The sequence below is a fragment of the Rhinoderma darwinii genome, chromosome 4, assembly GCF_050947455.1.
Source record: "Rhinoderma darwinii isolate aRhiDar2 chromosome 4, aRhiDar2.hap1, whole genome shotgun sequence".
Taxonomy (NCBI): domain Eukaryota; kingdom Metazoa; phylum Chordata; class Amphibia; order Anura; family Rhinodermatidae; genus Rhinoderma; species Rhinoderma darwinii.
Window position 1 is genome coordinate 292,603,837 of NC_134690.1, and position 26,863 is coordinate 292,630,699.

General features: G+C 41.9%; 1 protein-coding gene across 1 annotated transcript in view; it reads left to right on the plus strand.

Annotated features, from left to right (window-relative positions):
* The window catches only part of LOC142760542 (protein unc-93 homolog A-like), a 162,462-nt gene that overhangs the window by 129,672 nt on the left and 5,927 nt on the right, over positions 1 to 26,863 (plus strand). Inside the window, exons 6-7 of the mRNA XM_075863734.1 lie at positions 5,513 to 5,648; positions 7,223 to 7,354. Coding sequence (XP_075719849.1) covers positions 5,513 to 5,648; positions 7,223 to 7,354 — 268 coding nt within the window. The remainder of the gene's footprint in view (positions 1 to 5,512; positions 5,649 to 7,222; positions 7,355 to 26,863) is intronic.

Consider the following 26,863-nt stretch of genomic DNA (forward strand, 5'->3'; position numbering starts at 1 on the left):
TTGAGACAATGAAAAATGGCTCCAAAACGTCTCAAGAAGTGACATGCACTTCTTTTTTAATGGGCAGATGTTTGGAGGCTTTCAGCTCCCGTATTTTTAGCCGTTATTCATGGAGTTTATGGCCCGAAAAACGGTTAAAAAATAGGTCGTGTTAACATACCCTAAGGGTACTTTCACACTTGCCGAATGACGGCATTTTGCTGTGCGGCCAATTACAGCACAGCAAAACCGCACACATTTTTACTACAAATTGCTGTAATTTTTCAACAAGTTGTTTGGCCGCAGGGCTTTTACAGGGGAAACATAAACTTTTTTCTCTCGCGGAAGCCATGCGGCCAAAAACCGCATTCCAAAACCATAATTTGCCACAAAAGCGTGCACTGTGATGTAATTGGCCATGCTGCATAAACATGTTAAAGTATCATCAGGGTAGGGAGATACACAGCGTAAACACTGCGGATTTTCCGCAATGGATCTTATTCTGGAAAATCCACTGCATAGCACAGTGGCAGCAGAGTGGATTAGATCTGAACACAACATCATCCACCCACAGCAGCAAAAATCTGCCGGGAAGCCGTTTATAAATTGACCTGCAGTGCGTCATTTTATGCTGCTGAATCACTGCTCTTCTGTTGTGGGTTTTCTCCATTGAATTCAATAGGGAAGTAAAACCTGCAACAAATAGGCAAATGTTGCAATTTTTCGACGGCAAAGCTTTTTTTGGTTGAAAAATAATAAAAAGGTTCCTACTTACCCCCCTTCGTTGTGATAGCGACGTGATCCTCTGTTCTGAGTTCAGCACGGCTTCCTGGGATGACATTGTAGCGTTCACATGAACTACGGCATCATCCCAGGAGGTCCAGCTGTACTGAGAGCAGAGGGATACGTCGCTATGACAAAGGCCAGGGGTAAGTATAAATGTAGTTTTTTTCCCTGCTGTATCTCCACAAGGAAGATACCGCCTGAATAACTGCACCACAATTTGGCTCAGCTTTTCGGGCAGAAAGCCCTGTGGACGGATGCGTTGTGCACATTAACGCAGCATATCCGCCCTGTGTATCCTTACCCTCACTCTATAAGCATGTTGGTTCACACATCAGTCATCTACCAACTAATTAAAAATCAGTCTTGAACGGTAGGGCAGCTTTCTGTGGTTTATGCGAAACACATACTGGTGGTACGTTTATCGCACCGTGCGATACACTGGTTTAAAGCAAATAATCAGATCATAACAACAATTGGCCAGTACAACACATAGCTCATGCCGTTTTACCACAAATCGGTGCGGTTTTCAAATGATTGTTATGTTGTTTTTATCGCACAGTAAAAAAAAAAGCATAAAAAAGTTGTTTTTTTTAAATAATGGTGGAAATGCTGGGGTTTTTTTCTGCATTCCCTTCCAAAAACAGACGCTACTTGATAAATTATATGTACCCCAAAATGGTGCCACTGAAAAAAACAAAACATGTCCGCAGAAAAATGCCCTCATGCCGCTACATAAACGGGAAGACAAAAGAAGTTATGGCTCTTGGAATGCGAGGATGGAAAAATTATAAATGGGTACCAGGACCACGAACCAATCAGCTGTTCCGGCTACCTCCGTGCATCGGATGTTATACAGTGGCCATTGTCGGGGGCAGATGGCTCCTTTTCACTGTATAGCGGCTGTGCTGCAACACTGCAACGCTGCTCCTATTCACTAAAATAGGAACAGAGCTGCAGTACTGCAGCACATCCGCTGTACAGTGTACGGAGCCATCTGCTTCCGGAATAGACATCCGGTGCATGGAGGCAACCGAAACAACTGATGTGTGCAGGGTCCGGGTGTTGGACTCCGACCAATTATATACCGATAACCTTTCCTGTGGATAGGTCATGAGTATGAAAAATCGCCCCGTTCCCGGACAAACCCTTTAACCCTTTCCCGCTGCAGCCACTTTTGACCTTCCTGACAGAGACTTTTTCAAATCTAACATGTCATTTTATGTGGTAATAACATTGGCATGCTTTTACCTATCCGAGCAATTCAAGAGACTTTTTTCTCGTGGAATATTTCACTTTGTCAGAGGTAAAATTTGGCCGATACATTCAGTGTTTATTTGTGAAAAAACACCAAAATGTTGAGAAAATAGGCCTTTTTCTAAATTTAATGTATCTACTTGTAAGACAGACAACCTAAACAAACCTCACACCAAGAAATGGCGTATGCTGGGGTCCCTTATTGCAAGTAGACAACCTAGAAGCGAACCATAAAGGGACATAGCCCTTAAAAAAATAGTATACTAAATGATATACAAAAGTACAAAAAATCTTTATTAAATATAATCACCAAAACATATAATGGAATAAAAGATGGGATACATCATACACGGAGATATATACAGCAGGGTCAGATGGAATAGACCATAGACAAACAGAGTCAACCATCCAAGGATGACCAAACCTCACTCAAATAGTACATATGACAGAATTATAAACCCATGGGTATAAGGTAATAAGACCCACACGTAGTATAGTGCTACCAGCTGATTATGACAATGTACAGAGATAGACAATAAGGTCTACTATTGCCTACAAAGTATATAGCAATACATGAAAAGTGAAGCTAGAAGCGTCCAAAGAAAACATATAGGCTCAAATGGCCAGAAAGATATAACTGACAATAGCTGGACACAATAATACAATCATGTAGAGGCTAAAAAAGCTAGCACATACCCTGGGACATGATAAGGAGCGCAGGAGATAAAAAAAGCGGATGGATGAGTGTACGCCTCAACGCGCGTTTCGCACTGTAGACCGGCTTCGTCAGGAGGCTCAATTGGATGGTTGACTCTGTTTGTCTATGGTCTATTCCATCTGACCCTGCTGTATATATCTCCGTGTATGATGTATCCCATCTTTTATTCCATTATATGTTATTGGTGATTATATTTAATAAAGATTTTTTGTACTTTTGGATATCATTTAGTATACTATTTTTTTAAGGGCTATGTCCCTTTATGGTTCGCTTCTAGGTTGTCTACTTGTAAGACAGACAGTTAAACCCAAATAGCAGCTAATTAACATTTCCTAAATGTTTACTTTATGTTGCCCTTGTTATAAGCCTATTTTTTTAGCGACCAGTACAGTTCCGAAGTGGCTTTGAGAGGCCTATATATTAGAAACCCCCATAAATTACCCCATTTTAAAAACTACACCCCTAAAAGTCTTCAATACAGCATTTAGTAAATTTCTTAACCCTTTAGGTGTTTCACAGGAATTAAACCAAAGTGGAGGTGAGATTTACAAATGTCATTTTTTTTTTGCAGAAATTCCATTCTAATCCATTTTCTTCTGTAACACAGAAGGTTTTACCAGAGAAACACAAATCAATATTTATTTCCCAGATTCTGCAGTTTTTAGAAATATCCCACATGTGGCCCTAGTGTGCTCATGAACTGAAACACAAGCCTCAGAAGCAAAGGGGCACCTAGTGGATTGTGGGGCCTTCTTTTTATTAGATTATATTTTAGGCACCGTGTGCTGCCAAAACAAAAGAAACACCCCCGAAAAATACCCAATTTTGGAGCATTTTGACCCCACAGGTTTTTTTTTATAGATTTTATTAGAATTGGGCAGTGAAAAAGGTTAAATTTTTTTCAATAAGATGTAGCTTTAGCTCAAAATGTTTCATTTTCTCAACAAATAAAAGGAGAAAGAGAACCCCAGCATTTGTAAAGCTATTTCTCTCGAGTACGGCAATACCCCATATGTGGTCATAAACTGCTGTTTGGACACACGGCAGGATTTAGAACTGAAGGAGCGCCATTTGGCTTTTGGTGCACAGATTTTGCTGGATTGATTTCTCTGTACCATGTCACATTTGCAAAGCCCTTAAGGTACCAGTACAATAGGGGTGTAGTGAGCATGTTGACTCCACAGGTGTTTTCCAGAAATTAGTGTGCACTCGATGCTGCAGTGAAAATGGCAATTTTGCCATATATATGCCCATTCAGTGTCCAATATGTGGTGCCCAGCTTGTGCTCGCTAATTATTATGCTGTGTTTCCCGGTTTTAGAAACCCCCTACATGTGGCCCTAATCTTTTGCCTGGACATTCGACAGGGATCACGAGTGAAAGAGTACATGCAAAACTGAGGCCTAAATTGGCGATTTTCAAAGTATTGGTTCACAATTGCAGAGGCTCTGATGTAAAATAATAAAAGAAACCCCTGAGAAGTGACCAAATTTTGGAAACTACACCCCTCAAGGCATTTATTAAGGGGTGTAATGAGCATTTTGACCCCACAGGCCATTTCCATAAATGATTGCGCTGCGGATGGTGAAAAATAAAAATTTACATTTTTCCTTAGATATGCCATTTCAGTGGTAAACATGTTGTGCTCAGTTTGTGCCACTGGAGATACACAATCCAAAAAATGTTAAAAGGGTTCCCCCGAGTATGGCAATACAATATGTGTGGAAGTAAACTGCTGTTTGGGCACACTGTAGGGCTCAGAAGGGTGGCAGTGCCATTTGGGTTTTGGAGCGGAGATTTTGCTTGGTGGTAGTTTTGTTTGGAGTATTACTGGTATTTCAGTTTATAATGTGGGGGCACATGTAATCTGTGCGGAGTGCATCAGGGCATAACCAGGTGGTATAATAATGGGGTAAAAAACACAACAAAATAATCCATAGAAGTGTGTTACGCTGTGAAGCAATCCTTTATACACAGGCCAGTGTCACACTGATAAATGGTGTCGTTTCTTATCCCCCATTTGCTACTTAGTCTGCACCTTTGCAGTTTGGGGTATTTTGCTAGGAAAGTGTTATCCTGGTCAGGGCCCGCTCCAGGTTTATGACTTAGTAGGACCCTTTGCGGGGGAACTCACGGCGGCAGTAAAATAGCAGAAAACTTAACATAAAGACGTTTGGCCCTGTTTATGCCCTCATAAAGTTAGGCCCCAGTTTGTACCCCCATAAATTTAGTGCCCTCTGTAGCTAGTGCCACACAGCCCTCCTCCCAGGTAGTGCCACACAGCCCCCTTCCCGGTAGTGCCACACAGCCCCCTTCCCGGTAGTGACACACAGCCCCCCTCCCATGTAGTGCCACACAGGCCCCTCCCATGTAGTGCCACACAGCCCCCCTCCCATGTAGTGCCACACAGCCCCCAGCTCCCAGGTAGTGCCACACAGCCCCCATATTGGACCAAAAACAACCCGGTGTTAAAGTGGAAATTCACTTTAAGGAAAAAAAAACAATTCACTCAATTTTCCAATCCAAATAATGAGGGTAAAACATCATAGAAATATTTATTCTAAATAAAGATAACTGAGTCTGTGAAAATTCCCTTCGTCAACATTTGGCCATATTTCAACCTTTATCCTCTCAAATTAGTAGAATATCCTTCCATTAATGGTACAGCGAAGACTGCAAACGTTATTAATGGAACAGCAAATAATGCTACGTTTAGAAACTATACCGTTTTTTATGCTATATGTATGTAATTATCTCCATCTTTTTGTCTTTTTAGTCTTATGTTACTTGCAGTTTGGGGATAAAGTATGTGGGCTATGTTATGATTTGTTGTGGTGCAACAAACTCCATTTCTTCCATGCTTGCTGGAAAACTTTCGCCATACATTGGACGGATTTGCCTTTTTATTGTAGGTATGAAACATGTTTTGAGTAAGTAATATCTTACGACATTGAAAGTAAATAATCAAATGTGTTTTATTAACTACTTGATGTCTAATGATGAGTATGCTCACAGTGGCACTGCTACTATATATCAGAAGCTGGGCAACGGCTGTAACACACCGCTAATGGTGAAGATAAAAAAAAAAATGATCTCCTTCGTTTAACCTTTCCTATGCCGCAATCAATGTTGCTCTAGGCATACAAAGGAAAATAGTGAGGAGTGACCTGCCCTTGATCGCGTCACAGGGTTTTCCTGTGCATTGTATGGACAGACAGCCTTGTCACCTTTGAAGAACCCTGTCTGAAAATGTTCCCTATTGTTAGGGCATATAGTACTTAAGTATGCCCTAACAACTGCCTGTATAATATTAGTACACAGTCTAATGTACTGGCATATAGATGTACGTCAATACATTAAGTTAAAAAAAAAAATCTTAATTCAAAATCCCCCATTAAAATAATGTTAAAAAAATACACACAAACAAATTTTTACAATAAATAAATAAACTTCATTAAATAAGCATTACAATACATAAAATAATATAGACATATTTGGTATCCTTAAGACCGTAACATCATCTGTGTTTGGTGTAATAGAAAATAGTAATAACTACAACAAAATTTGGGTTGAATAAAAATGCTAATGCATAAAGTATGTACCGAAAAGTGGCACACGAATAGGTACAACTCATCCTGCAAAAATCAAAGCCTCATACAGTTATCTCTAATAAAAAGATTATGACCATCGGAATGCAAAGTGGCCAAATCTAAAAATTGTTCACGTCATTAAGGCCAAAATTGGGCTGGTGACAACAGAATTATTTGTTACTTTGTTGTACACACGGTCTTCCACTACAAATTGTCAGCCCACCATGCTTGTTCCTGAGAGAATTGTTTCTGCAGAAAATGAGAACAGGAGTAGAGGTGAAGTTGGCAGTAGTGGGCTACTATTTGTCCATCCCTCCATTAGTGGCACATACTTACAGTACCTGTCTGCACTCCAGCAACATTTCTTCTCTCCTCCAGCTGTCGCTGCATTTAGACTTGTGGCAGGACTGGCAGCAGTGGCATAGCTATAGGGGGTGCAGAGGTAGCGGTCGCAGCTGGGCCCTGGAGCCTGAGGGGGACCAAAAGTCCATCAGCTGCATAAGAAGACACCAGTAATCTAAATGGTAGTTGGGGGCCCTGTTATAGATTTTGCATTAGGTCTCCAGTGCTTCAAGATATGCCTCGGGCTGGCAGGGATGTCAGGCATCACATGTGCAGTGTACGTGGCTGCCCGGCCAATAGAAAGCAGGGCAGGGGTTTTAAAATTCTGTTACACTGGCCTCAAGCAGAGTTCAGATATTGTGATAAATGACAGTCCCATTCAATAATAAAGCTACTGGTGACACATCACTTCATGTCGGGTATATACATTTGGGCTGCTGTATTGCTAAGTTTTGTAGTTTGCCAATTACTTTGAGAAATGTTGCAATAACATTATTATTATTATTAGTATTATTATTATTACTTTACAGTATCTTGTTTTTGAACACCAACAGCTGCAGCAGTGAGTTGTTCCAGCATAATTGCCCTCTTGCTTTGGAATCCAAATCCAAACCAACTTGTACTATATTTCATACTTCCTGCCTTGTGGAGTATGTCTGATGCTATACGTCAGACTCTTCTGAATAGTAAGACATTTTAAATAATTATTAATAAAATATCATAGTTACATAGTTAGTTGAAAATATCTATCTATCTATCTATCTATCTATCTATCTATCTATCTATCTATCTATCTATCTATCTATCTATCTATCTATCTATCTATCTATCTATCTATCTATCTATCTATCTATCTATCTATCTATCTATCTATCATCAGTATTGGTCTATCTATCTATCTATCTATCTATCTATCTATCTATCTATCTATCTATCTATCTATCTATCTATCTATCTATCTATCTATCTATCTATCTATCTATCTATCTATCTCATATCTATCTATCTATCTATCTATCTATCTATCTATCTATCTATCTATCTATCTATCTATCTATCTATCTATCTATCTATCTATCTATCTATCATCAGTATTGGTCTATCTATCTATCTATCTATCTATCTATCTATCTATCTATCTATCTATCTATCTATCTATCTATCTATCTATCTATCTATCTATCTATCTATCTATCTATCTATCTATCTATCTATCTAATATCTATCTATCTATCTATCTATCTATCTATCTATCTATCTATCTATCTATCTATCTATCTATCTATCTATCTATCTATCTATCTATCTATCTATCTAATCTATCATCAGTATTGGTCTTTTCTAATTTTTGTATATTTGTAACACTGAACAATTTGCAATCTACATGAATATATTAAGCATGTCTAGAATAAGACTGTAAATATTTAACATAGAGGAGAGGAGAATTCTGTTGCAGTTCCTTTCTCTGTGCTTCTCTTTGAGACTCTATGCAGTAAGAGAGGAGGAGAAGCAAAAGAGTGGAAAGCCATGTAATACAATGTATTCCATTGGACCATAAGTAGCCAAACTCTCCATTATATTCATTAAAGATCACACTCATTCTTATGTAGTTGTAAACTAAGCATAAAGAACATTTGGTTCAGATCTGAAACATAATAAATAAAAAGATTCCATTTGGCCATCTACATTCTTCCTCTTACAAGTGAGGCATCAGGTCGAGATTTACATTTACTTGTTTTGACTAATGACCTAAATAAACATGCAGTGAGATAGTAGCAAACTCACCACTAACAGATCTCTGCAAACTCACCAAAATGCCTGCATGAATAAAAACTATAATCAGGCTCAGTACATAATATGCTGGAATGAGGGACATCTCAAGGATATATGCATGCATACTGGTTCTCCATTTTTCTTGGAGGCCAGAAATGGAGATATTCCATGATCAACTGTGAAAGCATTTAGGAACCACACTAACTCAGCAACTCAGTGGCAGACCACATAAAGTTACAGAATAGGGTCGCCGAGTGCTGAGGCACATAACTGCAGAGTTCCAAACCTCCTCTGGCATTAACATCTGCACAAAAACTTCCCCAGGAGCTTCATGGCGTGGGTTTCCATGACCAAGCAGCTGCATACCAGCCTGGACTCTGGAGCAGTGGAAACGTGTTATGTTGAGTGACAAATCACGCTCTTTCTCTGGCAGTCCAAAGGACATGTCTGGGTTTGGTGAATGTCAGGAGAATGTAACATGCTTGAATGCATTGTGCCAGCTGTAAAGTTTGGTGGAGGAAGGATAATGCTGTGACATTGTTTTTAAAGAGTTGGCCAGGTCCCTTAGTTCTGGTTAAGGTACACTACCGTTCAAAAGTTTGGGGTCACCCAGACAATTTTGTGTTTTCCATGAAAACTCACACTTATATTTATCAAATGAGTTGCAAAATGACTAGAAAATATAGTCAAGACATTGACAAGGTTAGAAATAGTGACTTTTATTTGAAATAATAATTTTCTCCTTCAAACTTTACTTTCGTCAAAGAATGCTCCATTTGCAGCAATTACAGCATTGCAGACCTTTGGCATTCTAGCTGTTAATTTGCTGAGGTAATCGGGAGAAATTTCACCCCATACTTCCAGAAGCCCCTCCCACAAGTTGGATTGGCTTGATGGGCACTTCTTGCGTACCATACGGTGAAGCTGCTCCCACAACAGCTCTATGGGGTTGAGATCTGGTGACTGTGCTGGCCACTCCATTACAGATAGAATACCAGCTGCCTGCTTCTTCCCTAGTTCTTGCATAATTTCGAGGTGTGCTTTGAGTCATTGTCCTGTTGTAGTATGAAATTGGATCCAATCAAGCGCTGTCCACAGGGTATGGCATGGCGTTGCAAAATGGAGTGATAGCCTTCCTTATTCAAAATCCCTTTTACCTTGTACAAATCTCCCACTTTACCAGCACCAAAGCAACCCCAGACCATCATATTACCTCCATCATGCTTGACAGATGGTGTCAGGCACTCTTCCAGCATCTTTTCAGTTGTTCTACGTCTCACAAATGTTCTTCTGTGTGATCCAAACACCTAAAACTTCGATTCGTCTGTCCATAACACTTTTTTCCAATCTTCCTCTGTCCAATGTCTGTGTGCTTTTGCCCATATTAATCTTTTCCTTTTATTAGCCAGTCTCAGATATAGCTTTTTCTTTGCTACTCTGCCCTGAAGGCCAGCATCCCGGAGTCGCCTCTTCACTGTAGATGTTGACACTGGCGTTTTGTGGGTACTATTTAATGAAGCTGCCAGTTGAGGACCTGTGAGGCGTCTATTTCTCAAACTAGAGACTCTAATATACTTGTCTTGTTGCTCAGTTGTGCAGCGGTGCCTCCCACTTCTCTTTCTACTCTGGTTAGAGCCTGTTTCTGCTGTCCTCTGAAGGGAGTAGTACACACCGTTGTAGGAAATCTTCAGTTTCTTGGCAATTTCTCGCATGGAATAGCCTTCATTTCTAAGAACAAGAATAGACTGTCGAGTTTCACATGAAAGCTCTCATTTTCTAGCCATTTTGGGAGTTTAATCGAACCCACAAATGTAATGCTCCAGATTCTCAACTAGATCAAAGGAAAGTCAGTTTTATAGCTCCTCTAAACAACAAAACTGTTTACAGCGGTGCTAACATAATTGCACAAGGGTTTTCTAATCATCCATTAGCCTTCTAACACAGTTAGTAAACAAAATGTACCATTAGAACACTGGAGTGATGGTTGCTGGAAATGGGCCTCTATACACCTATGTAGATATTGGATTAAAAACCAGACGTTTGCAGCTAGAATTGTCATTTAGCACATTAACAATGTATAGAGTGTATTTCTGATTAATTTAATGTTATCTTCATTGAAAAAAACTGTGCTTTTCTTGCAAAAATAAGGAGATTTCTAAGTGACCCTAAACTTTTGAACGGTAGTGTATATCTTAAAAAGAACCTTTCACCTGCCCATCCATATGCAGCGGAGTGCAGCATGTAATGGGCAGGGCTCCACAAACACTCTCACTTGAAATACTTTTTCTAACTTCCTCCATTATTTACATATCGGTGCCGTTATATTTGGCGCCCAATATGTAAATAAGCCCCTTAACTGTCAATGGGGCGTTTCCAACTAACTAAATGGCAAGGGCAAGGTGATAAATGGCAAAATCCCCATAAATCACCCCATTTTGAAAATTGCACCCCTCAAGGTATTAGAATCAGCATTCAGAAAGTGTTTTAACCCTTTAGGCGTTTCACAGGAAATAAAGCAAAGTAGAGGTGAAATGTACACATTTTTTTTTGCCAAAATTCATATCTAATAAAAAAAAAATTGTAACTCAAAAGGTTTTACCAGGGAAATGCAACTCAATATTTTATTGCCCAGATTCTGCCATTTTTAGAAATATCCCACACGTGGTCCTTGTGTGCTAAGTGAAACACCGGCCTCAGAAGCAAAGAAGCACCTAGTGGATTTTGTCTGGTTTGAAGAGGTCTTGTTGTGCCAAAACAGTGGAAACACCCCAAAAGTTACCCCATTTTGGAAATTACGCCTCTCAAGGAATTTATATAAGGGTATAGTTAGCACTTTGACCACACATGTTTTTCGCTAAATATATTGGAATTATTCCTAAATATTAAAAATGAAAGATTTTCATTTTCACAGACTAACAAAGAAAATGCACCCCAACATTTGTAAAGCAATGTCTCCACATGTGGTAATAAACTACTGATTGGACCACAGCAGGGCTCAGAAGGGAAGGAGCGCCATTTGGATTTTGGAGCACAGATTTTGCTGGAATGGTTTTCGGTGCCATGTCGCGTTTGCAACACCCAAAAGAGTGGAAACACCCCAAAAGTGACCCCATTTTGGAAACTACACCCCTCAATGACAATTTTCTAGGGGTATAGTTAGCATTTAGACCACACAGGTTTTTTGCAGAATTTAGTAGAATTAGGCCGCGAAAATGAATATCACAATTTTTTCCACTAAAATTTTGAATTTTCTTATTTTCACAAGGGATAAAGGAGAAAAAAACAACCAATTTTTGTAAAGCAATTTCTCCCGAGTACGGAAATACCCCACATGTGGTCATACATTTTTTCATTAGAAATGAATTAACCCTTTCAGGAATGATCCATTTTTTGCTTTCTTATTTTAATTTTTTCACTCTCCGCCTTCCAAGAGCCATAACTTTTTTCTTTTTCCATCAGTACAGTGGTGTGAGAGCTTATTTCTTGCGGGAGGAGTTGTAGTTTCTATTGACACCATTTAAAGTACCATAAAATGTACTGGGAAACTGAGAAAAAATTATTTGCGGGCTGAAATGAGAAAAAAATATGATTCCATTTTTGGGGGTTTAGTTTTTACAGCTTTCGCCGTGCGGTAAAAACGAAAACGTTACTTTATTCTGCGGCTCAATACAATTACTATTATATATTTATATAGATTTTTTTATATTATACTACTTTTACAAAGAAAAATCTAATTATTAAAATAAAAATTGTTTTGTTTCAGCACATTTTGAGAGCCATAACTTTTTTTTATTTTTCAGTTGATTGAACGGTTGGAGGTCATATTTTTTGCGGGACGAGCTGTAATTTTTATTGGTACCATTTTTTGGTACATAAAAAGTGATCAAAAAGTTGTATTACATTTTATTTTTAGAACTAAGGTGACAAAAAAAAAAAGCAATTTTGCCGGTTTAAATTATTTAAGTTTTTTTACATTACTTTAGAAGAAAAATGAGAGTTTTTTTTGTACTTAAATTTTTTTTTTCTCACTACTAAAAACTTTAATTCTTCTACACATTTTATTAGTCCCCTTAGAGGACTTGAACCAGCGATCATTGGATCGCTGGTACAATATACTGCAATACTAATGTATTGCAGTATATTCTTATTTTTACAGGCTTCTGTAACCGCACGATCGCTGTTCCTGTCCGTTAGTACTGGGTGTCAGCTGTAATACACAGCTGACATCCGCAGCGTATGGAGCAGGCTCAGCACGTGAGCCCGCTCCATACATCAACCCCCACACCATGACGTGCAATTTAGTCATAGTGTGCAAAGGGTTTAATGCACAGCGGATGTTTAAAGTGAATATTGCAACTTTCCACTGATATGTCATTTTAGTGCATAATATGTTGTGCCCAGTTTGTGCCACTGAAGACAAATACTTCATAAAACGTTAAGAGGGTTCTCCTGGGTATGGTGATGCCATACATGTGGACGCAAACTGCGGTTTGGGTACGCTGCAGGGAGGGAGCGCCATTTTGCTTTTCGAGCGCAGATTTTGCTTGGTAGTGGTTGTTTGGGGTTTTGCTGGTATTTCAGTTTATAATGTGGGGGCATATGTAATCTGTGCGGAGTACATCAGGGCATAATAAGAGGGTATAGTAATGCGGTAAATAACTAATAATTCATAGATATGTGGCCGGTGTCGCACTGAAAAATGGCGCCCGATCTTATCCGCTTTTTCAACACACTGCACATTTTGAATCGCCATATTCTGAGAGCCAGAACTTTTTTTTTTTTTTGCAAGCCGGGTGACCAAAAACAAGCAATTCTGAAATTTTTTCTAGTTTCTTTCTTTGCGGCATTCACCGTGCGCTATAAATGACAATTTTACTTTATTCTGCGGGTCGGTACGATTACGGCGATACCATATGTATATAGGTTTCGTTATGTTTTGCATCGTTTGCGCAATAAAATCACTTTTTTATCAAATCATTTATTTTCTGTGTCACCATATTCTGAGTGCCATAACTTTTTTATTTTTTACACAAAAAAGCTGTGTAACGGCTTGTTTTTTGCGGGATGGGTTGTAGTTTTTAACTGTACTATTTTCGGGTACATGCGACTTTTCGATCATTTTTTAATCTCTATTTTGGGAGGGGTGGTGACCAAAAAATAGCGATTCTGGTGTAGTTTTTTTAATCGATTTTTTTGGGGTGTTCATCGTGCGCAAAAAATAACATTGTAGTTTTATAACTGGGGTGGTTACGAACGCGGTGATACCAAATATGTGTACTTTTTTTAACGTGTTCATTTTTTTCCTATAATGAAAATCTTAATATAGGAAAAAAATGCATTTTTTTGTTTATATGACATATACACTTTTTTTGAATACATTTTTATTACCTTTTTTTTTACTTGTCCCCCTAGGACAAGCTTTGATAGCTGTAATGTATTCTAACTGTCATTTTGACGTGACATTTTCCCACTGACAGGAAGCCTCGGAGGACTGGCCAGAGGCTGCTCCTCCGAGGCTTCCGTACATGGCAACCCGGAGACCATTGTCTGGCCTTCGATTGCCACAACAAGTGTCGGCAGCCCCCATAATCACTTTGTGGGGGCTGACGATGTTTTTCAAACCCCCTTAAAAGCAGCGAACGCAATCGGTTGCCGCATTTATGGGGTTAATTGCCGAAATCAGCGCCGATGGTCCGCTGACCGGCAAGACTGGAGTGTCCGCTGTCGTGGACAGCTGACCTCCCGGTTCCCAGAGACTGTCCGTTAAGACAGTGTGCGCCGGGAACCACTCCGCAACTGTGCGTCCTGGTGCGGGAAGCAAACCCTCTGCAGGACGTACAGTTGCAGCGCAGCTCGCAAAGAGGTTAAAGGGACACTAACTTTTCAAACATGTTCTAATCTAATAGTATACCTGATATAGATAAACTGCGTAATTTACCTAAAACTCAGTTGTTGTATCCATGCAAATTCTGTGTAAGGTTACTGCCACTAGATGTCTCTCTTCCTGTAATCCGCTGTTCACGCCCTGTTGACAAGCAAAGTCTGTATCTGGTTACAAATGGACTGTAGAGAGTGGGGTGTCTCTTCACTGCCTTCCTATACAATTCTGTGGAGAGGGGAGGAGGAGCAGAGTGAGAAACACAGATGTGCTGGTAAGATTTCTGTCACCTTAGTGCTGGATTCTCAGCTAATTACTGCTTTATAACCTTCTCCAAGCTGCTACAACTTCTATGTATGTGATAGAGATAGGAGAGCAGGATATTCCTCTTCTATGTGTGCTGCATATAGAAGACTTGATAGCCGTTAGGCTTCACCCATTAGTTCCGAGACAACTAAGAGTTAGAGAGAGAGCCTGCAGAGGGGAGAACTGCTAAAAATGCAGAATACAAGTTACATAATGGCCATAAAGAGTGTTATTACTCATGTAAACATATATGACAGCTTATTCCGAAGAGTCACCTGAAAAGTAAGGTACGCTTTCATTTCCTACCCAGCTGAAATTTAAACATCTAGTCATCCAGTGAGTTGCATTATGGAAGGTTCCTCTACAAGGTTTTTTCACATTAGAGGGTTTGTTTAAATGGTATGGTGCCACAGCTCTTCCGTAACCGAAGCAAAGGGTAAACAGGAAAGAAATTCCATCTTAACAACTTTGTTTACTTCAGATTTGTAGGTACAGATGTACAGTAGGTGAGTTTATATTGACTCTGATAACTTGCTGCAGCATGATATCACACAGCAAAAGCCATTGAAAACGTCAAGTTAAAGTTTGTTGGCACAGTGTATTTAATGCGCTAAAATTCAAGATAAAGATGGCTACATCTGTATAGGAACAGCTAAAGCTGTTCCCAACTGCCCCTACCAAACTGCATCACATCACACCCCCTGAAGTATAATTTTGTGGGATTTAGTCGCCCTGTATTTTGGATTACACAGCAGAAGCCGTTCTGACACTGTCCACAGCTGATTGGACAGTGTCAGAGCTCTGACTATCTCGCCCCCCTGCCCTTTGCATGTCCAGGAACGACCCACTGACAGTGCAGGGGCTAATTTACATATCAGACGTTAATAATATTGTCACTAATATCTCTAGAACAGCTAACTCAAAGTGCCCCATGGTCTGTGCAGCAGCGCCGATAACATGGTGCATTCAGCTGCACATCTGGGGAAGTGAAAGGTTCTTTTTAACCCCTAGGTGCACCAGGACGCAACTGTACGTCATGGCAGGAGGTTACTTCGCGCACCACGACGTACAGTTACTGCGCGGTTCCCGGTGCAGACTGACGGTGACTGTGTGCACCACGAACCGGGAGTTCAGCTTTCTCTGGCAACTGTCCTTTGCCACTGATTTAGGCAATTAACCACTTTCTAGGGTTTTCTAGCACATTGATAGACCCCACGATGAAATTGCGGAGGTTGACATGGCAACTGGAGGCCAAACAATGGCCTCCGTGTCTGCCGTGGGCGGAAGCCTGTCAGGACCAGCCTCAGACTGGTCCTGATAGGCTTCCTGTCAGAGTGACAGAAAGTCACTGAGTCGTTAGCGATGCACACTGTCGGTGACAGTGTGCATCAGAACTGGGAGGTCAGCTGTCTCCGACAGCTGACACTCTACTGTTGCCGATCAGCGGTTCATCGCTACTGATTTTGGCAATTAACCCCTTAAATGCGGTGATCAATCGCGATCGCCGCATTTAGGGGATTTGTAGCACATTGACAGCCTCCATACAATTATGGGGGTTGTCATGGCAACCGGAGGCCAGACAATGGCCTCCGGGTCTGCCATGTACAGAAGCCTATGAGGGCCAGTAATGTCACACTGACAGTTGGAATACATTACACTACGTAGGTAGTATAATGTATTCTAGCAGCAATCAGTGCTGCAGGTGCAAAAAAAAGTGTAACAAGTAAAAAAAAGTTAATAAAAATGATTTATAAAAGTGAAAAAATAAAAGTTATACGTTAAAAAACAAACACTGCCTTTTTTCCTTTAATAAGTCGTTTATTATAGGAAAAAAATGAAAACATTAAAAAAAAAGTACACATATTTGGTATCACCGCGTTAATAACGACCCAAACTATAAAATTATTTTCCTGCACGGTGAACACCGCAAAAAAAAATAAACGAAAAACAATGCCAGAATCGCTATTTTTTGGTCACCACCCCTCTCAAAATATAGAATAAAAAGTGATCAAAAAGTTGTGTGTACCCCAAAATAGTACCAATGAAAAGTACAATCCGTCCTACAAAAAACAAGCCCCAAGACAGCTTTTTTAACTGAAAAATCAAAAAGTTCTGGCTCTCAGAATATGGTGACGCAAAAAATTTATTATTTGATAAAAAAAAGAGATTTTATTGTGCAAACGCAGCAAAATATAAATAAAACTACATACATATGGAATAATTTATAGCGCACAGTGAAAGCCATAAGAAATAAAGAATTTAAAGCGCCAAAATTGCAGTTTTTTTGTCACCTTCGATCTAAACAATATGTAATAAAAAGTGATCAAAAAGTACCAAAAAATTGTATCAATAAAAACTACAGCTCGTTCCGCCAAAAATAAGCCCTTACACTATACATTGGTTAGCTAATGGGAAGTGTTTTTTCCCCCGGATCTGTTCTTTTCTAATGTACCTCTCCCCTGGCACATGTACGCACATCCTTTACTGTCATTGTAGCTATCGGATGACCTTCTGCCTCCATATTGTATTATAATAATTTCTTAGGTTCCGGGTTCGTCATGTCCCTAACTTCCTTTCCTATTATGTAGTACTTTGTACTGGCCTCTTCTCTATCTCTCTTCTGTCCTTCTGTCCTTCTTCTCCTGAACGGGTATGGTCCATCTCGTTTTCTAGCGACCATCACCAACATGGGCATACGTTACAGGCACTTATTTTGTCTGGGTTACGCTGGATCGGCCCAAATCATTAACCTCTTTCCGGCTCCGAGTCATCTTCTTGACTCTGATAGTTATGTTGGCATGTCTCTACGCTGAAATTAATATGGATCTCTGCCTGCTCGCTAGATTTTATGTTACTGGCATTTCCTTTTTGTTGGTATAAAATAAAAAACTCTTGAATTTGAAAAAAAAATAAGCCCTAACACCGCTCTAGACATCAAAAAATAAAAAAGTTCTGGCTCTCAGAATATGGTGATACAGATTTGTTTTTTATTTTAACCAATAGTTTTTTCTTCCTAAAAGTAGTAAAATATAAAAAAACAATATAAATTTGATATCACCATAATTGTATTGAGACGCAAATTAACCCCTACCTGCATGAGTAAGTAACTGTACGTCGTTGCGGGGACGTACAGTTACTGAGTTTTTTCCGGTGCACACTATCAGCGACAGTGTGCACCAGGAACTGGGAGGTCAGCTGTCGCCGACAGCTGACACTCCACTCTTGCCGGCCAGAGGTCCTTTGCCGCTGATTTAGGCGAATTAACCCCTTAAATTCGGCTATCGGTTGCAATCGCCGAATTTTAGGGGTTTCTAGCATATCGGCAGACCCCGGTCCGAAATCGCGGGGTTTGCCGATAGTTAGTAATGGCTTCCGTGTCTGCCATGGACGGAAGCCCATCAGGACCAATCTTCGGCTGGTCCTGATAGGCTTCCTGTCAGAGTGACAGGAAGTCACTGTGTCGTTCCCGATGCACACTGTCGGCGACAAGGTGTGCATCGGGAACTGAGAGATCAGCTGTCCCCGACAGCTGACACTCCAGTGTTGCCGATCAGCGGCTCATCGCCGCTGATTTCGGCAATTAACCCAATAAATGTGGTGCTTGATTGCGATCACCACATTTAGGGTGTTTGTAGCACATCAGCAGCCCCCATGCAATTGTGGTGGCTGCTGATGCTTGTCTGCCATGTATGTAAGCCTATGAGGACCAGCCTCTGGCTGGCCCTCGTAGACTTACTGTCAGAGTGACTGTGACGTCACACTGACAGTTGGAATACGTTACACTACCTAGGTAGTGTAATGTATTCTAGCAGTGATCAGAGCTGCAGGTAAAAAAAAAAAAGTGTAAAAAGTTAAAAAAAAAGTTAATAAACAAAAAAATAGAGTGTAAAACAAAGTTAATAAAAATGTTTTGTAAAAGTGTAAAAATAAAAGTTTTTGGTTTTCTATAATAAGTCATTTATTATAGGGAAAAATGAAAACGTTAAAAAATAAGTATTACATATTTGGTATCACCGTGTTCGTAATGACTCAAACTATGAAACTATAATGTTGTTTTTTTCCGCACGGTGAATGCCGCAAACAAAATCAACGGAAAACTATGTCAGCATTTCTATTTTTTGGTCACCACCCCTAGCAAGATATAGAATAAAAAGTGATCAAAAACTCGCATTTACCTCAAAATAGTACCAATAAAAACTACAACCCGTCTCTCAAGAAACAAAACCTCCCACAGCTTTTTGACGAAAAAATAAAAAAGTTACGGCTCAGAATATGGTGTCTCAGAAAATAAATTATTTTATAGAAACGTAATTTTATTGTGCAAACGCTGCAAAATGTAAAAAAAACTATACACATATGGTATCGCCGTAATCGTACCGACCGGCAGAATAAAGTAAAACGTAATTTATTGTGCATGGTGAACGCTGTAAGAAATAAAGAATTTAAAGCGTCAAAATCGCTTTTTTTTGGTCACCTTAGCTCTAAAAAAGATCCTGTGGGGTCAAAATGCTCACTATACCCCCTAGAAAAATTATTTGAGGGGTGTCGTTTCCAAAATAGGGTCACTTTTGGGGGGTTTCCACTGTTTTGGTGGAAACCCGACATGGCACTGAAAACCAATCCAGCAAAATCTGCGCTCCAAAATCCAAAAGGCGCTCATTCCCTCCTGAGCCCTGCTGTGGGTCCAAACATCAATTTATGACCACATATGGGGTATTGCCGTAATCGGGAGAAATTGCTTTACAAATGTTGGGGTGCTTTTTCTCCTTTATTCCTTGTAAAAATGAAAAAATTCTATGTTTCCAAAGAAAAAAAAAGGTGATTTTCATCTTCACAGACTAATTCCACTAAATTCTGCAAAAAAACTGTGGGGTCAATATGCTATCTATACCCCTAGAAAAATGCCTTGAGGGTGTAGTTTCCAAAATAGGGTGACTTACGGGTGGGGGGGGGGGTTCGACGGTTTAGGTACCACAAGACCTCCTCAAACCTGACATGGTGCCTAAAATATATTCCTAAAAAAAGGAGGCCCCAAAATCCACTAGGTGCTCCTTCGCTTCTGAGGCCAGTGTTTCAGTCCATTAGGACACTAGGGCAACATGTGGGATATTTCTAAAAACTGCAGAATCTGGGCAATAAATATTGAGTTGCATGTCTCTGGTAAAACCTTTTGTATTACAGATTTTTTTTTATTACAAATGGATTTCGGCAAAAAAAATTAAATTTGGAAATTTCATCTCTACTTTGCCTTAATTCCTGTGAAACGCCTATAGGGTAGAAATACTTTCTGAATGTGGTTTTGAATACCTTGAGGGGTGCAGTTTTCAAAATGGGGTGATTTATGGGGACTTTCTAATATAGAAGGCCCTCAAAGCCACTTCAGAACTGAACTGGTCCCTGAAAAAATGGCCTATTGACATTTTCCTGAAAATAGGACAAATTGCTGCTAAAGTTCTAAGCTTTGTAACGTCCTAGAAAAATAAAAGGATGTGATAAAAAATTATGCAAACATAAAGTAGACATATGGGGGATGTTAACTAGTAACTATTTTGTGTGGTATTACTATCTGTTTTACAAGCAAATACATTTAAATTTAGAAAAATGACAATATTTGCTAAAATTTTACGTTTTTCACAAATAAATATTGAATTTATCGACCACATTTTTTCACTAACATAAACTACAATATGTCACGAGAAAACAATCTCAGAATCGCTTGGATAGGCAAAAGCATTCCGGAGTTATTACCACATAAATTGACACGTCAGATTTGCAAAAATCATCTGTGTCCACAAGGCCAAAACAGGCTGTGTCCTAAAGGGGTTCAAGTTAATTTAAAGTTTTTACCGCACGGTGACAGCCGTAAAAACGAAACCCCCAAAAAAATGGAGGATTGCAATTCCTAAACGTTTCACAGGATATTTTTGTCCAGCCCCTTGAATGAAACCTGAAAGTCTACACTTCAATTGCATCTCAGTTGATCCATTTCAAATTCAATGTGGTGGCATGCAGAGCCCAAATCATAAAGATTTTGTCACTGTCCAAATAATTCTGGACCTAATTGTATGTGTCCCAATACCTTTGTCCATATAGTGTACGCGTCTCCATTGGTGCAGACTGCAAATAAACCCTGTGTATTCTGATCCTACAGTCATATTCCTCTCTATCTGTCTCCCACTCCCTGTATGTGTGTGTTAAAGGACCCCTTCGATTTGAACAGTACCTACTTGTTAGAAGAGTCCCTTGACAATAAGAAAATCACAAAGTTTCCCCCTATCTGTGGGGAAACCTGGCAGTAAATGTTAAGTTTCTTTGCAGCTCTTACGCCGCTGGGTGTTCTCCAGACCACAACACCAGACAATCAGAAGGGTGAAGCATGCATCAAGACTGACAGAAAAGGCACAAGTAACTCACCGTTGGACGAGTGGAACCAAACACAGAAGATAGTAGAAGATGGACACTATGCATAAATGGAGTGGATTGCAGATAAATAGCATGCAGTTAAAGGGAACCTGTCACCAGCATTTTAGCTATAAAGCCAGCAATACCTGGTGAAAGTGGGTGAAAAATCATTGTCATCTAAGCTATAAATATGTTCTAAGTAAGCTCTGTAGCTTTAGTATTCCGTTTTTCAGTGGTCCCACACCGTATGCAAATGAGCAGAAAAGAGTCAAATCTTCATCTGAAAAGAGTCAGATTTTCATTCCTCCAGCATCTCAGAGTGGACTCCACCTCCTTCTTTTCGATTGACAGCTCCTTAGCCAGTCAGGGCCAGACAGGTGGCAACGGTGGGCGGGGTTAAGAAACTGCATCCCAGAGGGAAAAATAATTACCATAAAAGGCGGGAAGAGTTTAAACGACGATATTTACCAACAGAAGAGGACTTCAAGAAAGAAGAGAACAGGAACGAACTCTGGACAGCTGCGGCCATTGAGGGGTCAGGCGAGTTTAACAAGAAAGATGTTGATGACAGGATCCCTTTAACAGACAAATAGACAGTGGACAATAATTTACAGCTCCTATCTGAATACTATTCTACAGCAGGGTAAGACAACAAATTGGCAGCAGACAAAATGCACAGGAGAGAACCAGTGGCACTACTAATCCCATGATACAGATAAAACCACTATACAAAAACTAGATCTCTCAGAGGACCACCAGGTTCAACAAACACATATACAAGAACAAAGTAACAAACTAGAATCTGCTAGGTAAAATAGAAAAGGAACACGGCGCCACAAAGGACAATTCAGGATCTGATAGAGTAATGAGAAAATGGTCGGTGCGACAATTCCGCTCACCTCGGGTGGTGGACACCAAAGGGTGTCAACAAGGCTTGAGAAGCTGCAGCCAGGTCCACATCACAGCCAAAACGGAGTTTGCTGTCGACTTGTAGTACGATTTGAGAGTAGGAAAAACGGGACCACCGGCGCTGCTTTGATCATAGATAATACACAACCAGCGTGGTAGGTAATGTGTATAGAGTTTTATTGTTAACAGGCTACGCGTTTCGACGTCGAACTGACGTCTTCCTCAGGCCTCAGGCCTCAGGCCTGAGGAAGACGTCAGTTCGACTTCGAAACGCGTAGCCTGTTAACAATAAAACTCTATACACATTACCTACCACGCTGGTTGTGTATTATCTATGATCAAAGCAGCGCCGGTGGTCCCGTTTTTCCTACTCTCAAATCGTAAAACTAGAATCTGGAATGCGTTTAGCACATGCCAGAAACAATATAACCAGCACCTGAATAATCCAGGCCTGAAATATTTATAAGCCCATGCAAAGTATTCTGCCCAAGTTAACCAGGCAAAGCTAAACGATGACCAAATACAGACTCAGACCTAAGTCATTGCCTAGCAACGCCCAAACAGAGAAATAACAGAAATCATTGATTAGCAGCAGTCCAGCTGCTAATCATAACTTTACGTCCCCCCTACAAAGAGGACTGAAGGGTTTATCTGGATTGGCTGCATGAAAGGCTCTTATCAATCTATCAGTATGGATGTTTATAGCCAGTTCCCAGGACCTATCCTCTGGGCCATAACCCCCCAATCAACAAGATAATGGAGTTGTCTGCCACGCCACTTAGATTCAAGGATCCTCTGGACAACATACTCAGGCTGAACATGGACCATAACAAGAAGTGGTCTCGCTCTTCTGAAATTCTTAAAAAAATGAATATCCTGAGTATTCTCATGCTTTGTGGTAAATCCTACCTAAAGGAAACTGGATTAATATGTCTTACATTTTTTAAAGTATCAATAATTCTAGGCCCCAACTTGCCACATTGTTGCCTTAACCTTATGATTTTGGTGGACAACTTTGCCGCTATGAACTTTCGCGACCTGCGGCGCCGATCAAGCTTGCGTCTAGCACTAATGGCAGCTGAGACCAAAACCCCATGGACCTTACTCCACACTGACTTCAACATAATAATCCTCAATTTGAGCAATGGAATGTAAAAAACCCACACTGCTGGTAAATGAAGATGCCTTGGGGTGAAAACCATATGTCACAATCCAGGGGTATGTGGATCCACTAGGCCGCCCATCCGTAGCAGAGAGGCAGCTGAAAAATTCACAGGCTATGCAAAGTCTATACAAAATTTCGTAGCACAAGTGTACCTGAGATAGTCCAGACAGTAGCGGAGGTTTTGGTACAGATGTCGTGGCAGGTGGCGCCAGATGTGGCGGATGATATCAGGAGTGGCAGATGACACCAGATGTGATGTAACAGCAGGCGTGGCAATGACACAACACGACTCCAACACTGGAAAGACTCAGGGACAATCACAGCACTGGATACAGGATACAGGTAGCAGGGCACAGGAACACTGGGAGCAGGATACGACTAAGGGACCATTTGCAATATGAACATGGGTAGACAAAAACAATGCTCAGGCAAGGAGTGAAAGGGCAGGGCCATTTTTATAGTCCAGGATCATCTGGGAAATAATTAATTAATTACATATGCGCGTGCGCTGGCCCTTTAAGGCTGGGAACGAGCACGAGTGCGCCCCCTCGCGGACATTACAGGACAGAGCGGCCAGATGCGCTGACATCTCCGGGGAAGAAGGTGTCAACTAGAGGAGGAAGGTATGCGGTCGCGGCTGTTAGCAGGTAAGGGGAGACGGCAGTCCACGACCATGGCCATTACACCATAATTATAGAAAATCTGAGAGACATTAGTGGATGCATGATATGAATAGTTATAAGCAAACTCTGCTCACAGCAAAAACCGACCCCAATTATCATGTACTTCTGAAACATAACACCGGAGATATTGCTCTAATGCAGGGGTCTCAAACTCGGCCAGGTAAGTGGGCCGCATATAGAAAAAATGGGAAGTTGACGGGCTGCATTACTTTCAAATTTGATACAATACAAAATTATTGTTAATCAATTAGTTATTTGAACTACTATAACACTATATTACTATAATAATAATAATAATACTACATTACTATAATAATAATAATACTACATTACTATAATAATACCACTAGGTTTAAAATTTTAGAGAATTCTCCACGTGCTTATTTCAACAATACAGTTTTCCAGTTTAAGTGTCGCTAAATGCAGTCCGACGGCTCAGTTAGCAGCGTTCGGCAGACACATATGTCAAGATTGGGCAGCCCCTTTTTAGAAAGTGCCACAGTGCCCTCGGTGGATGCTGCCGCAGTGCCCTCTGTGGATGCTGCCGCTGTGCCCTGTGTGGATGCTGCCGCTGTGCCCTCCGTAGATGCTGCCACAGAGTCCTCTGTAGATGCTGCCACCGAGTCCTCTGTAGATGCTGCCACAGAGTCCTCTGTAGATGCTGCCACGGTGCCCTCTGTAGATAATGCAACACACCCCTAGATAATGCCATAGTGTCCTCTGTACATACTGCCACAGTGCCCTCTGTAGATGCTGCCACAGTGTCCTCTGTAGATGCTGCCACAGTGCCCTCTGTAGATTCTGCCACAGTGCCCTCTGTAGATGCTGCCACAGTGCCCTCTGTAGATGCTGCCACAGTGCCCTCTGTAGATGCTGCTACAGTGCCCTCTGTAGATGCTGCCACAGTGCCCTCACAGATGCTGCCACAGTGCCCTCGTAGATGCTGCCACAGTGCCCTCCGCAGATGCTGCCGCAGTGCCCTCTGTGGATGCTGCCGCTGTGCCCTCTGTGGATGCTGCCACTGTGCCCTGTGTGGATGCTGCCGCTGTGCCCTCTGTGGATGCTGCCGCAGTGCCCTCCATGGATGCTGCCGCAGTGCCCTCCGTAGATGCTGCCGCAGAGTCCTCCGTAGATGCTGCCACTGAGTCCTCTGTAGATGCTGCCACTGAGTCCTCTGTAGATGCTGCCACAGAGTCCTCTGTAGATAATGCCACAGAGTCCTCTGTAGATAATGCAACACACCCCTAGATAATGCCATAGTGTCCTCTGTACATACTGCCACAGTGCCCTCTGTAGATGCTGCCACAGTGCCCTCTGTAGATACTGCCACAGTGTCCTCTGTAGATGCTGCCACAGTGCCCTCTGTAGATGCTGCCACAGTGTCCTCTGTAGATGCTGCCACAGTGCCCTCTGTAGATGCTGCCACAGTGCCCTCTGTAGATGCTGCTACAGTGCCCTCTGTAGATGCTGCCACAGTGCCCTCACAGATGCTGCCACAGTGCCCTCGTAGATGCTGCCACAGTGCCCTCCGCAGATGCTGCCGCAGTGCCCTCTGTGGATGCTGCCGCTGTGCCCTCTGTGGATGCTGCCGCTGTGCCCTGTGTGGATGCTGCCGCTGTGCCCTCTGTGGATGCTTCCGCAGTGCCCTCCGTGGATGCTGCCGCAGTGCCCTCCATAGATGCTGCCGCAGAGTCCTCAGATGCTGCCACTGAGTCCTCTGTAGATGCTGCCACTGAGTTCTCTGTAGATGCTGCCACAGAGTCCTCTGTAGATAATGCCACAGAGTCCTCTGTAGATAATGCAACACACCCCTAGATAATGCCATAATGTCCTCTGTACATACTGCCACAATGCCCTCTGTAGATGCTGCCACAGTGCCCTCTGTAGATGCTGCCACAGTGTCCTCTGTAGATGCTGCCACAGTGCCCTCTGTAGATCCTGCCACAGTGCCCTCTGTAGATGCTGCCACAGTGCCCTCTGTAGATCCTGCCACAGTACCCTCTGTAGATGCTGCCACAGTGCCCTCGTAGATGCTGCCACAGTGCCCACACAGATGCTGCCACAGTGCCCTCTGCAGATGCTTCCACAGTGCCATCCGCAGATGCTGCCACAGTGCTCTCCGCAGATGCTGCCACAGTGATGTCAGGGGCTTGCCCAGAGCTGGAGTCCCGGAGCAGAGCCGCTTCTAGCAATCTGCCTGGGATTCCAGCTCTTCTCCTGACATCACTGTCCCCGCAGATGCTGCCACAGTGCCCTCCGCAGATGCTGCCACAGTGATGTCAGGGGCTTGCCCAGAGCTGGAGTCCCGGAGCAGAGCCGCTTCTAGCAATCTGCCTGGGATTCCAGCTCTGCTCCTGACATCACTGTCCATATATGGACATGGATGCCAGGGGTAACCCCAGAGCTGGAGTCCCGGGCAGAGCAGTAGTAGTCTCTTCCTGGGACTCCAGCTGTGCTCCTGACATCACTGGGACTCCTGCTCTGGGAAAGCCCCTGACATCATTGTCGATGTATGGACAGCGATGTTAGAGGCTTCCCCAGAGTCCCAGAGCAGAGCCTATACTAGCACTCTGCCGGGGACTCCGGCTCTGGGGAAGCCCCAGACATCGTGTGTCCAAACATGGACAGCGATGTCAGGGAATTCCACAGAGTCCCGGAGCAGAGCCTGTACTAGCGCTCTGCCCGGGACTCCGCTCTGGGGAAGTCCCTGACACACTGTCCATATATGGACAGCGATGCCAGGGAATTCCACAGAGACCCGGAGCAGAGCCGATACTAGCGCTCTGCCCGGGACTCCGCTCTGGGGAAGACCCTGACACACTGACCATATATGGACAGCGATGTCAGGGAATTCCACAGAGTCCCGGAGCAGAGCCGATACTAGCGCTCTGCCCGGGACTCCGCTCTGGGGAAGTAAGAAAGAAACAAAGGGAGACCCAGCAGGCTGGCAGGCATTGAACTATGAAGAAAAATACTGGTTTGCGGTTAAGCAAAAGAGAAAAGTGCCTTTATTCCCAGCCGGCTATAGGAGTAGGTGTATGTAAAATATAACTTTTATTAGTTAGGATTAAATACAAGG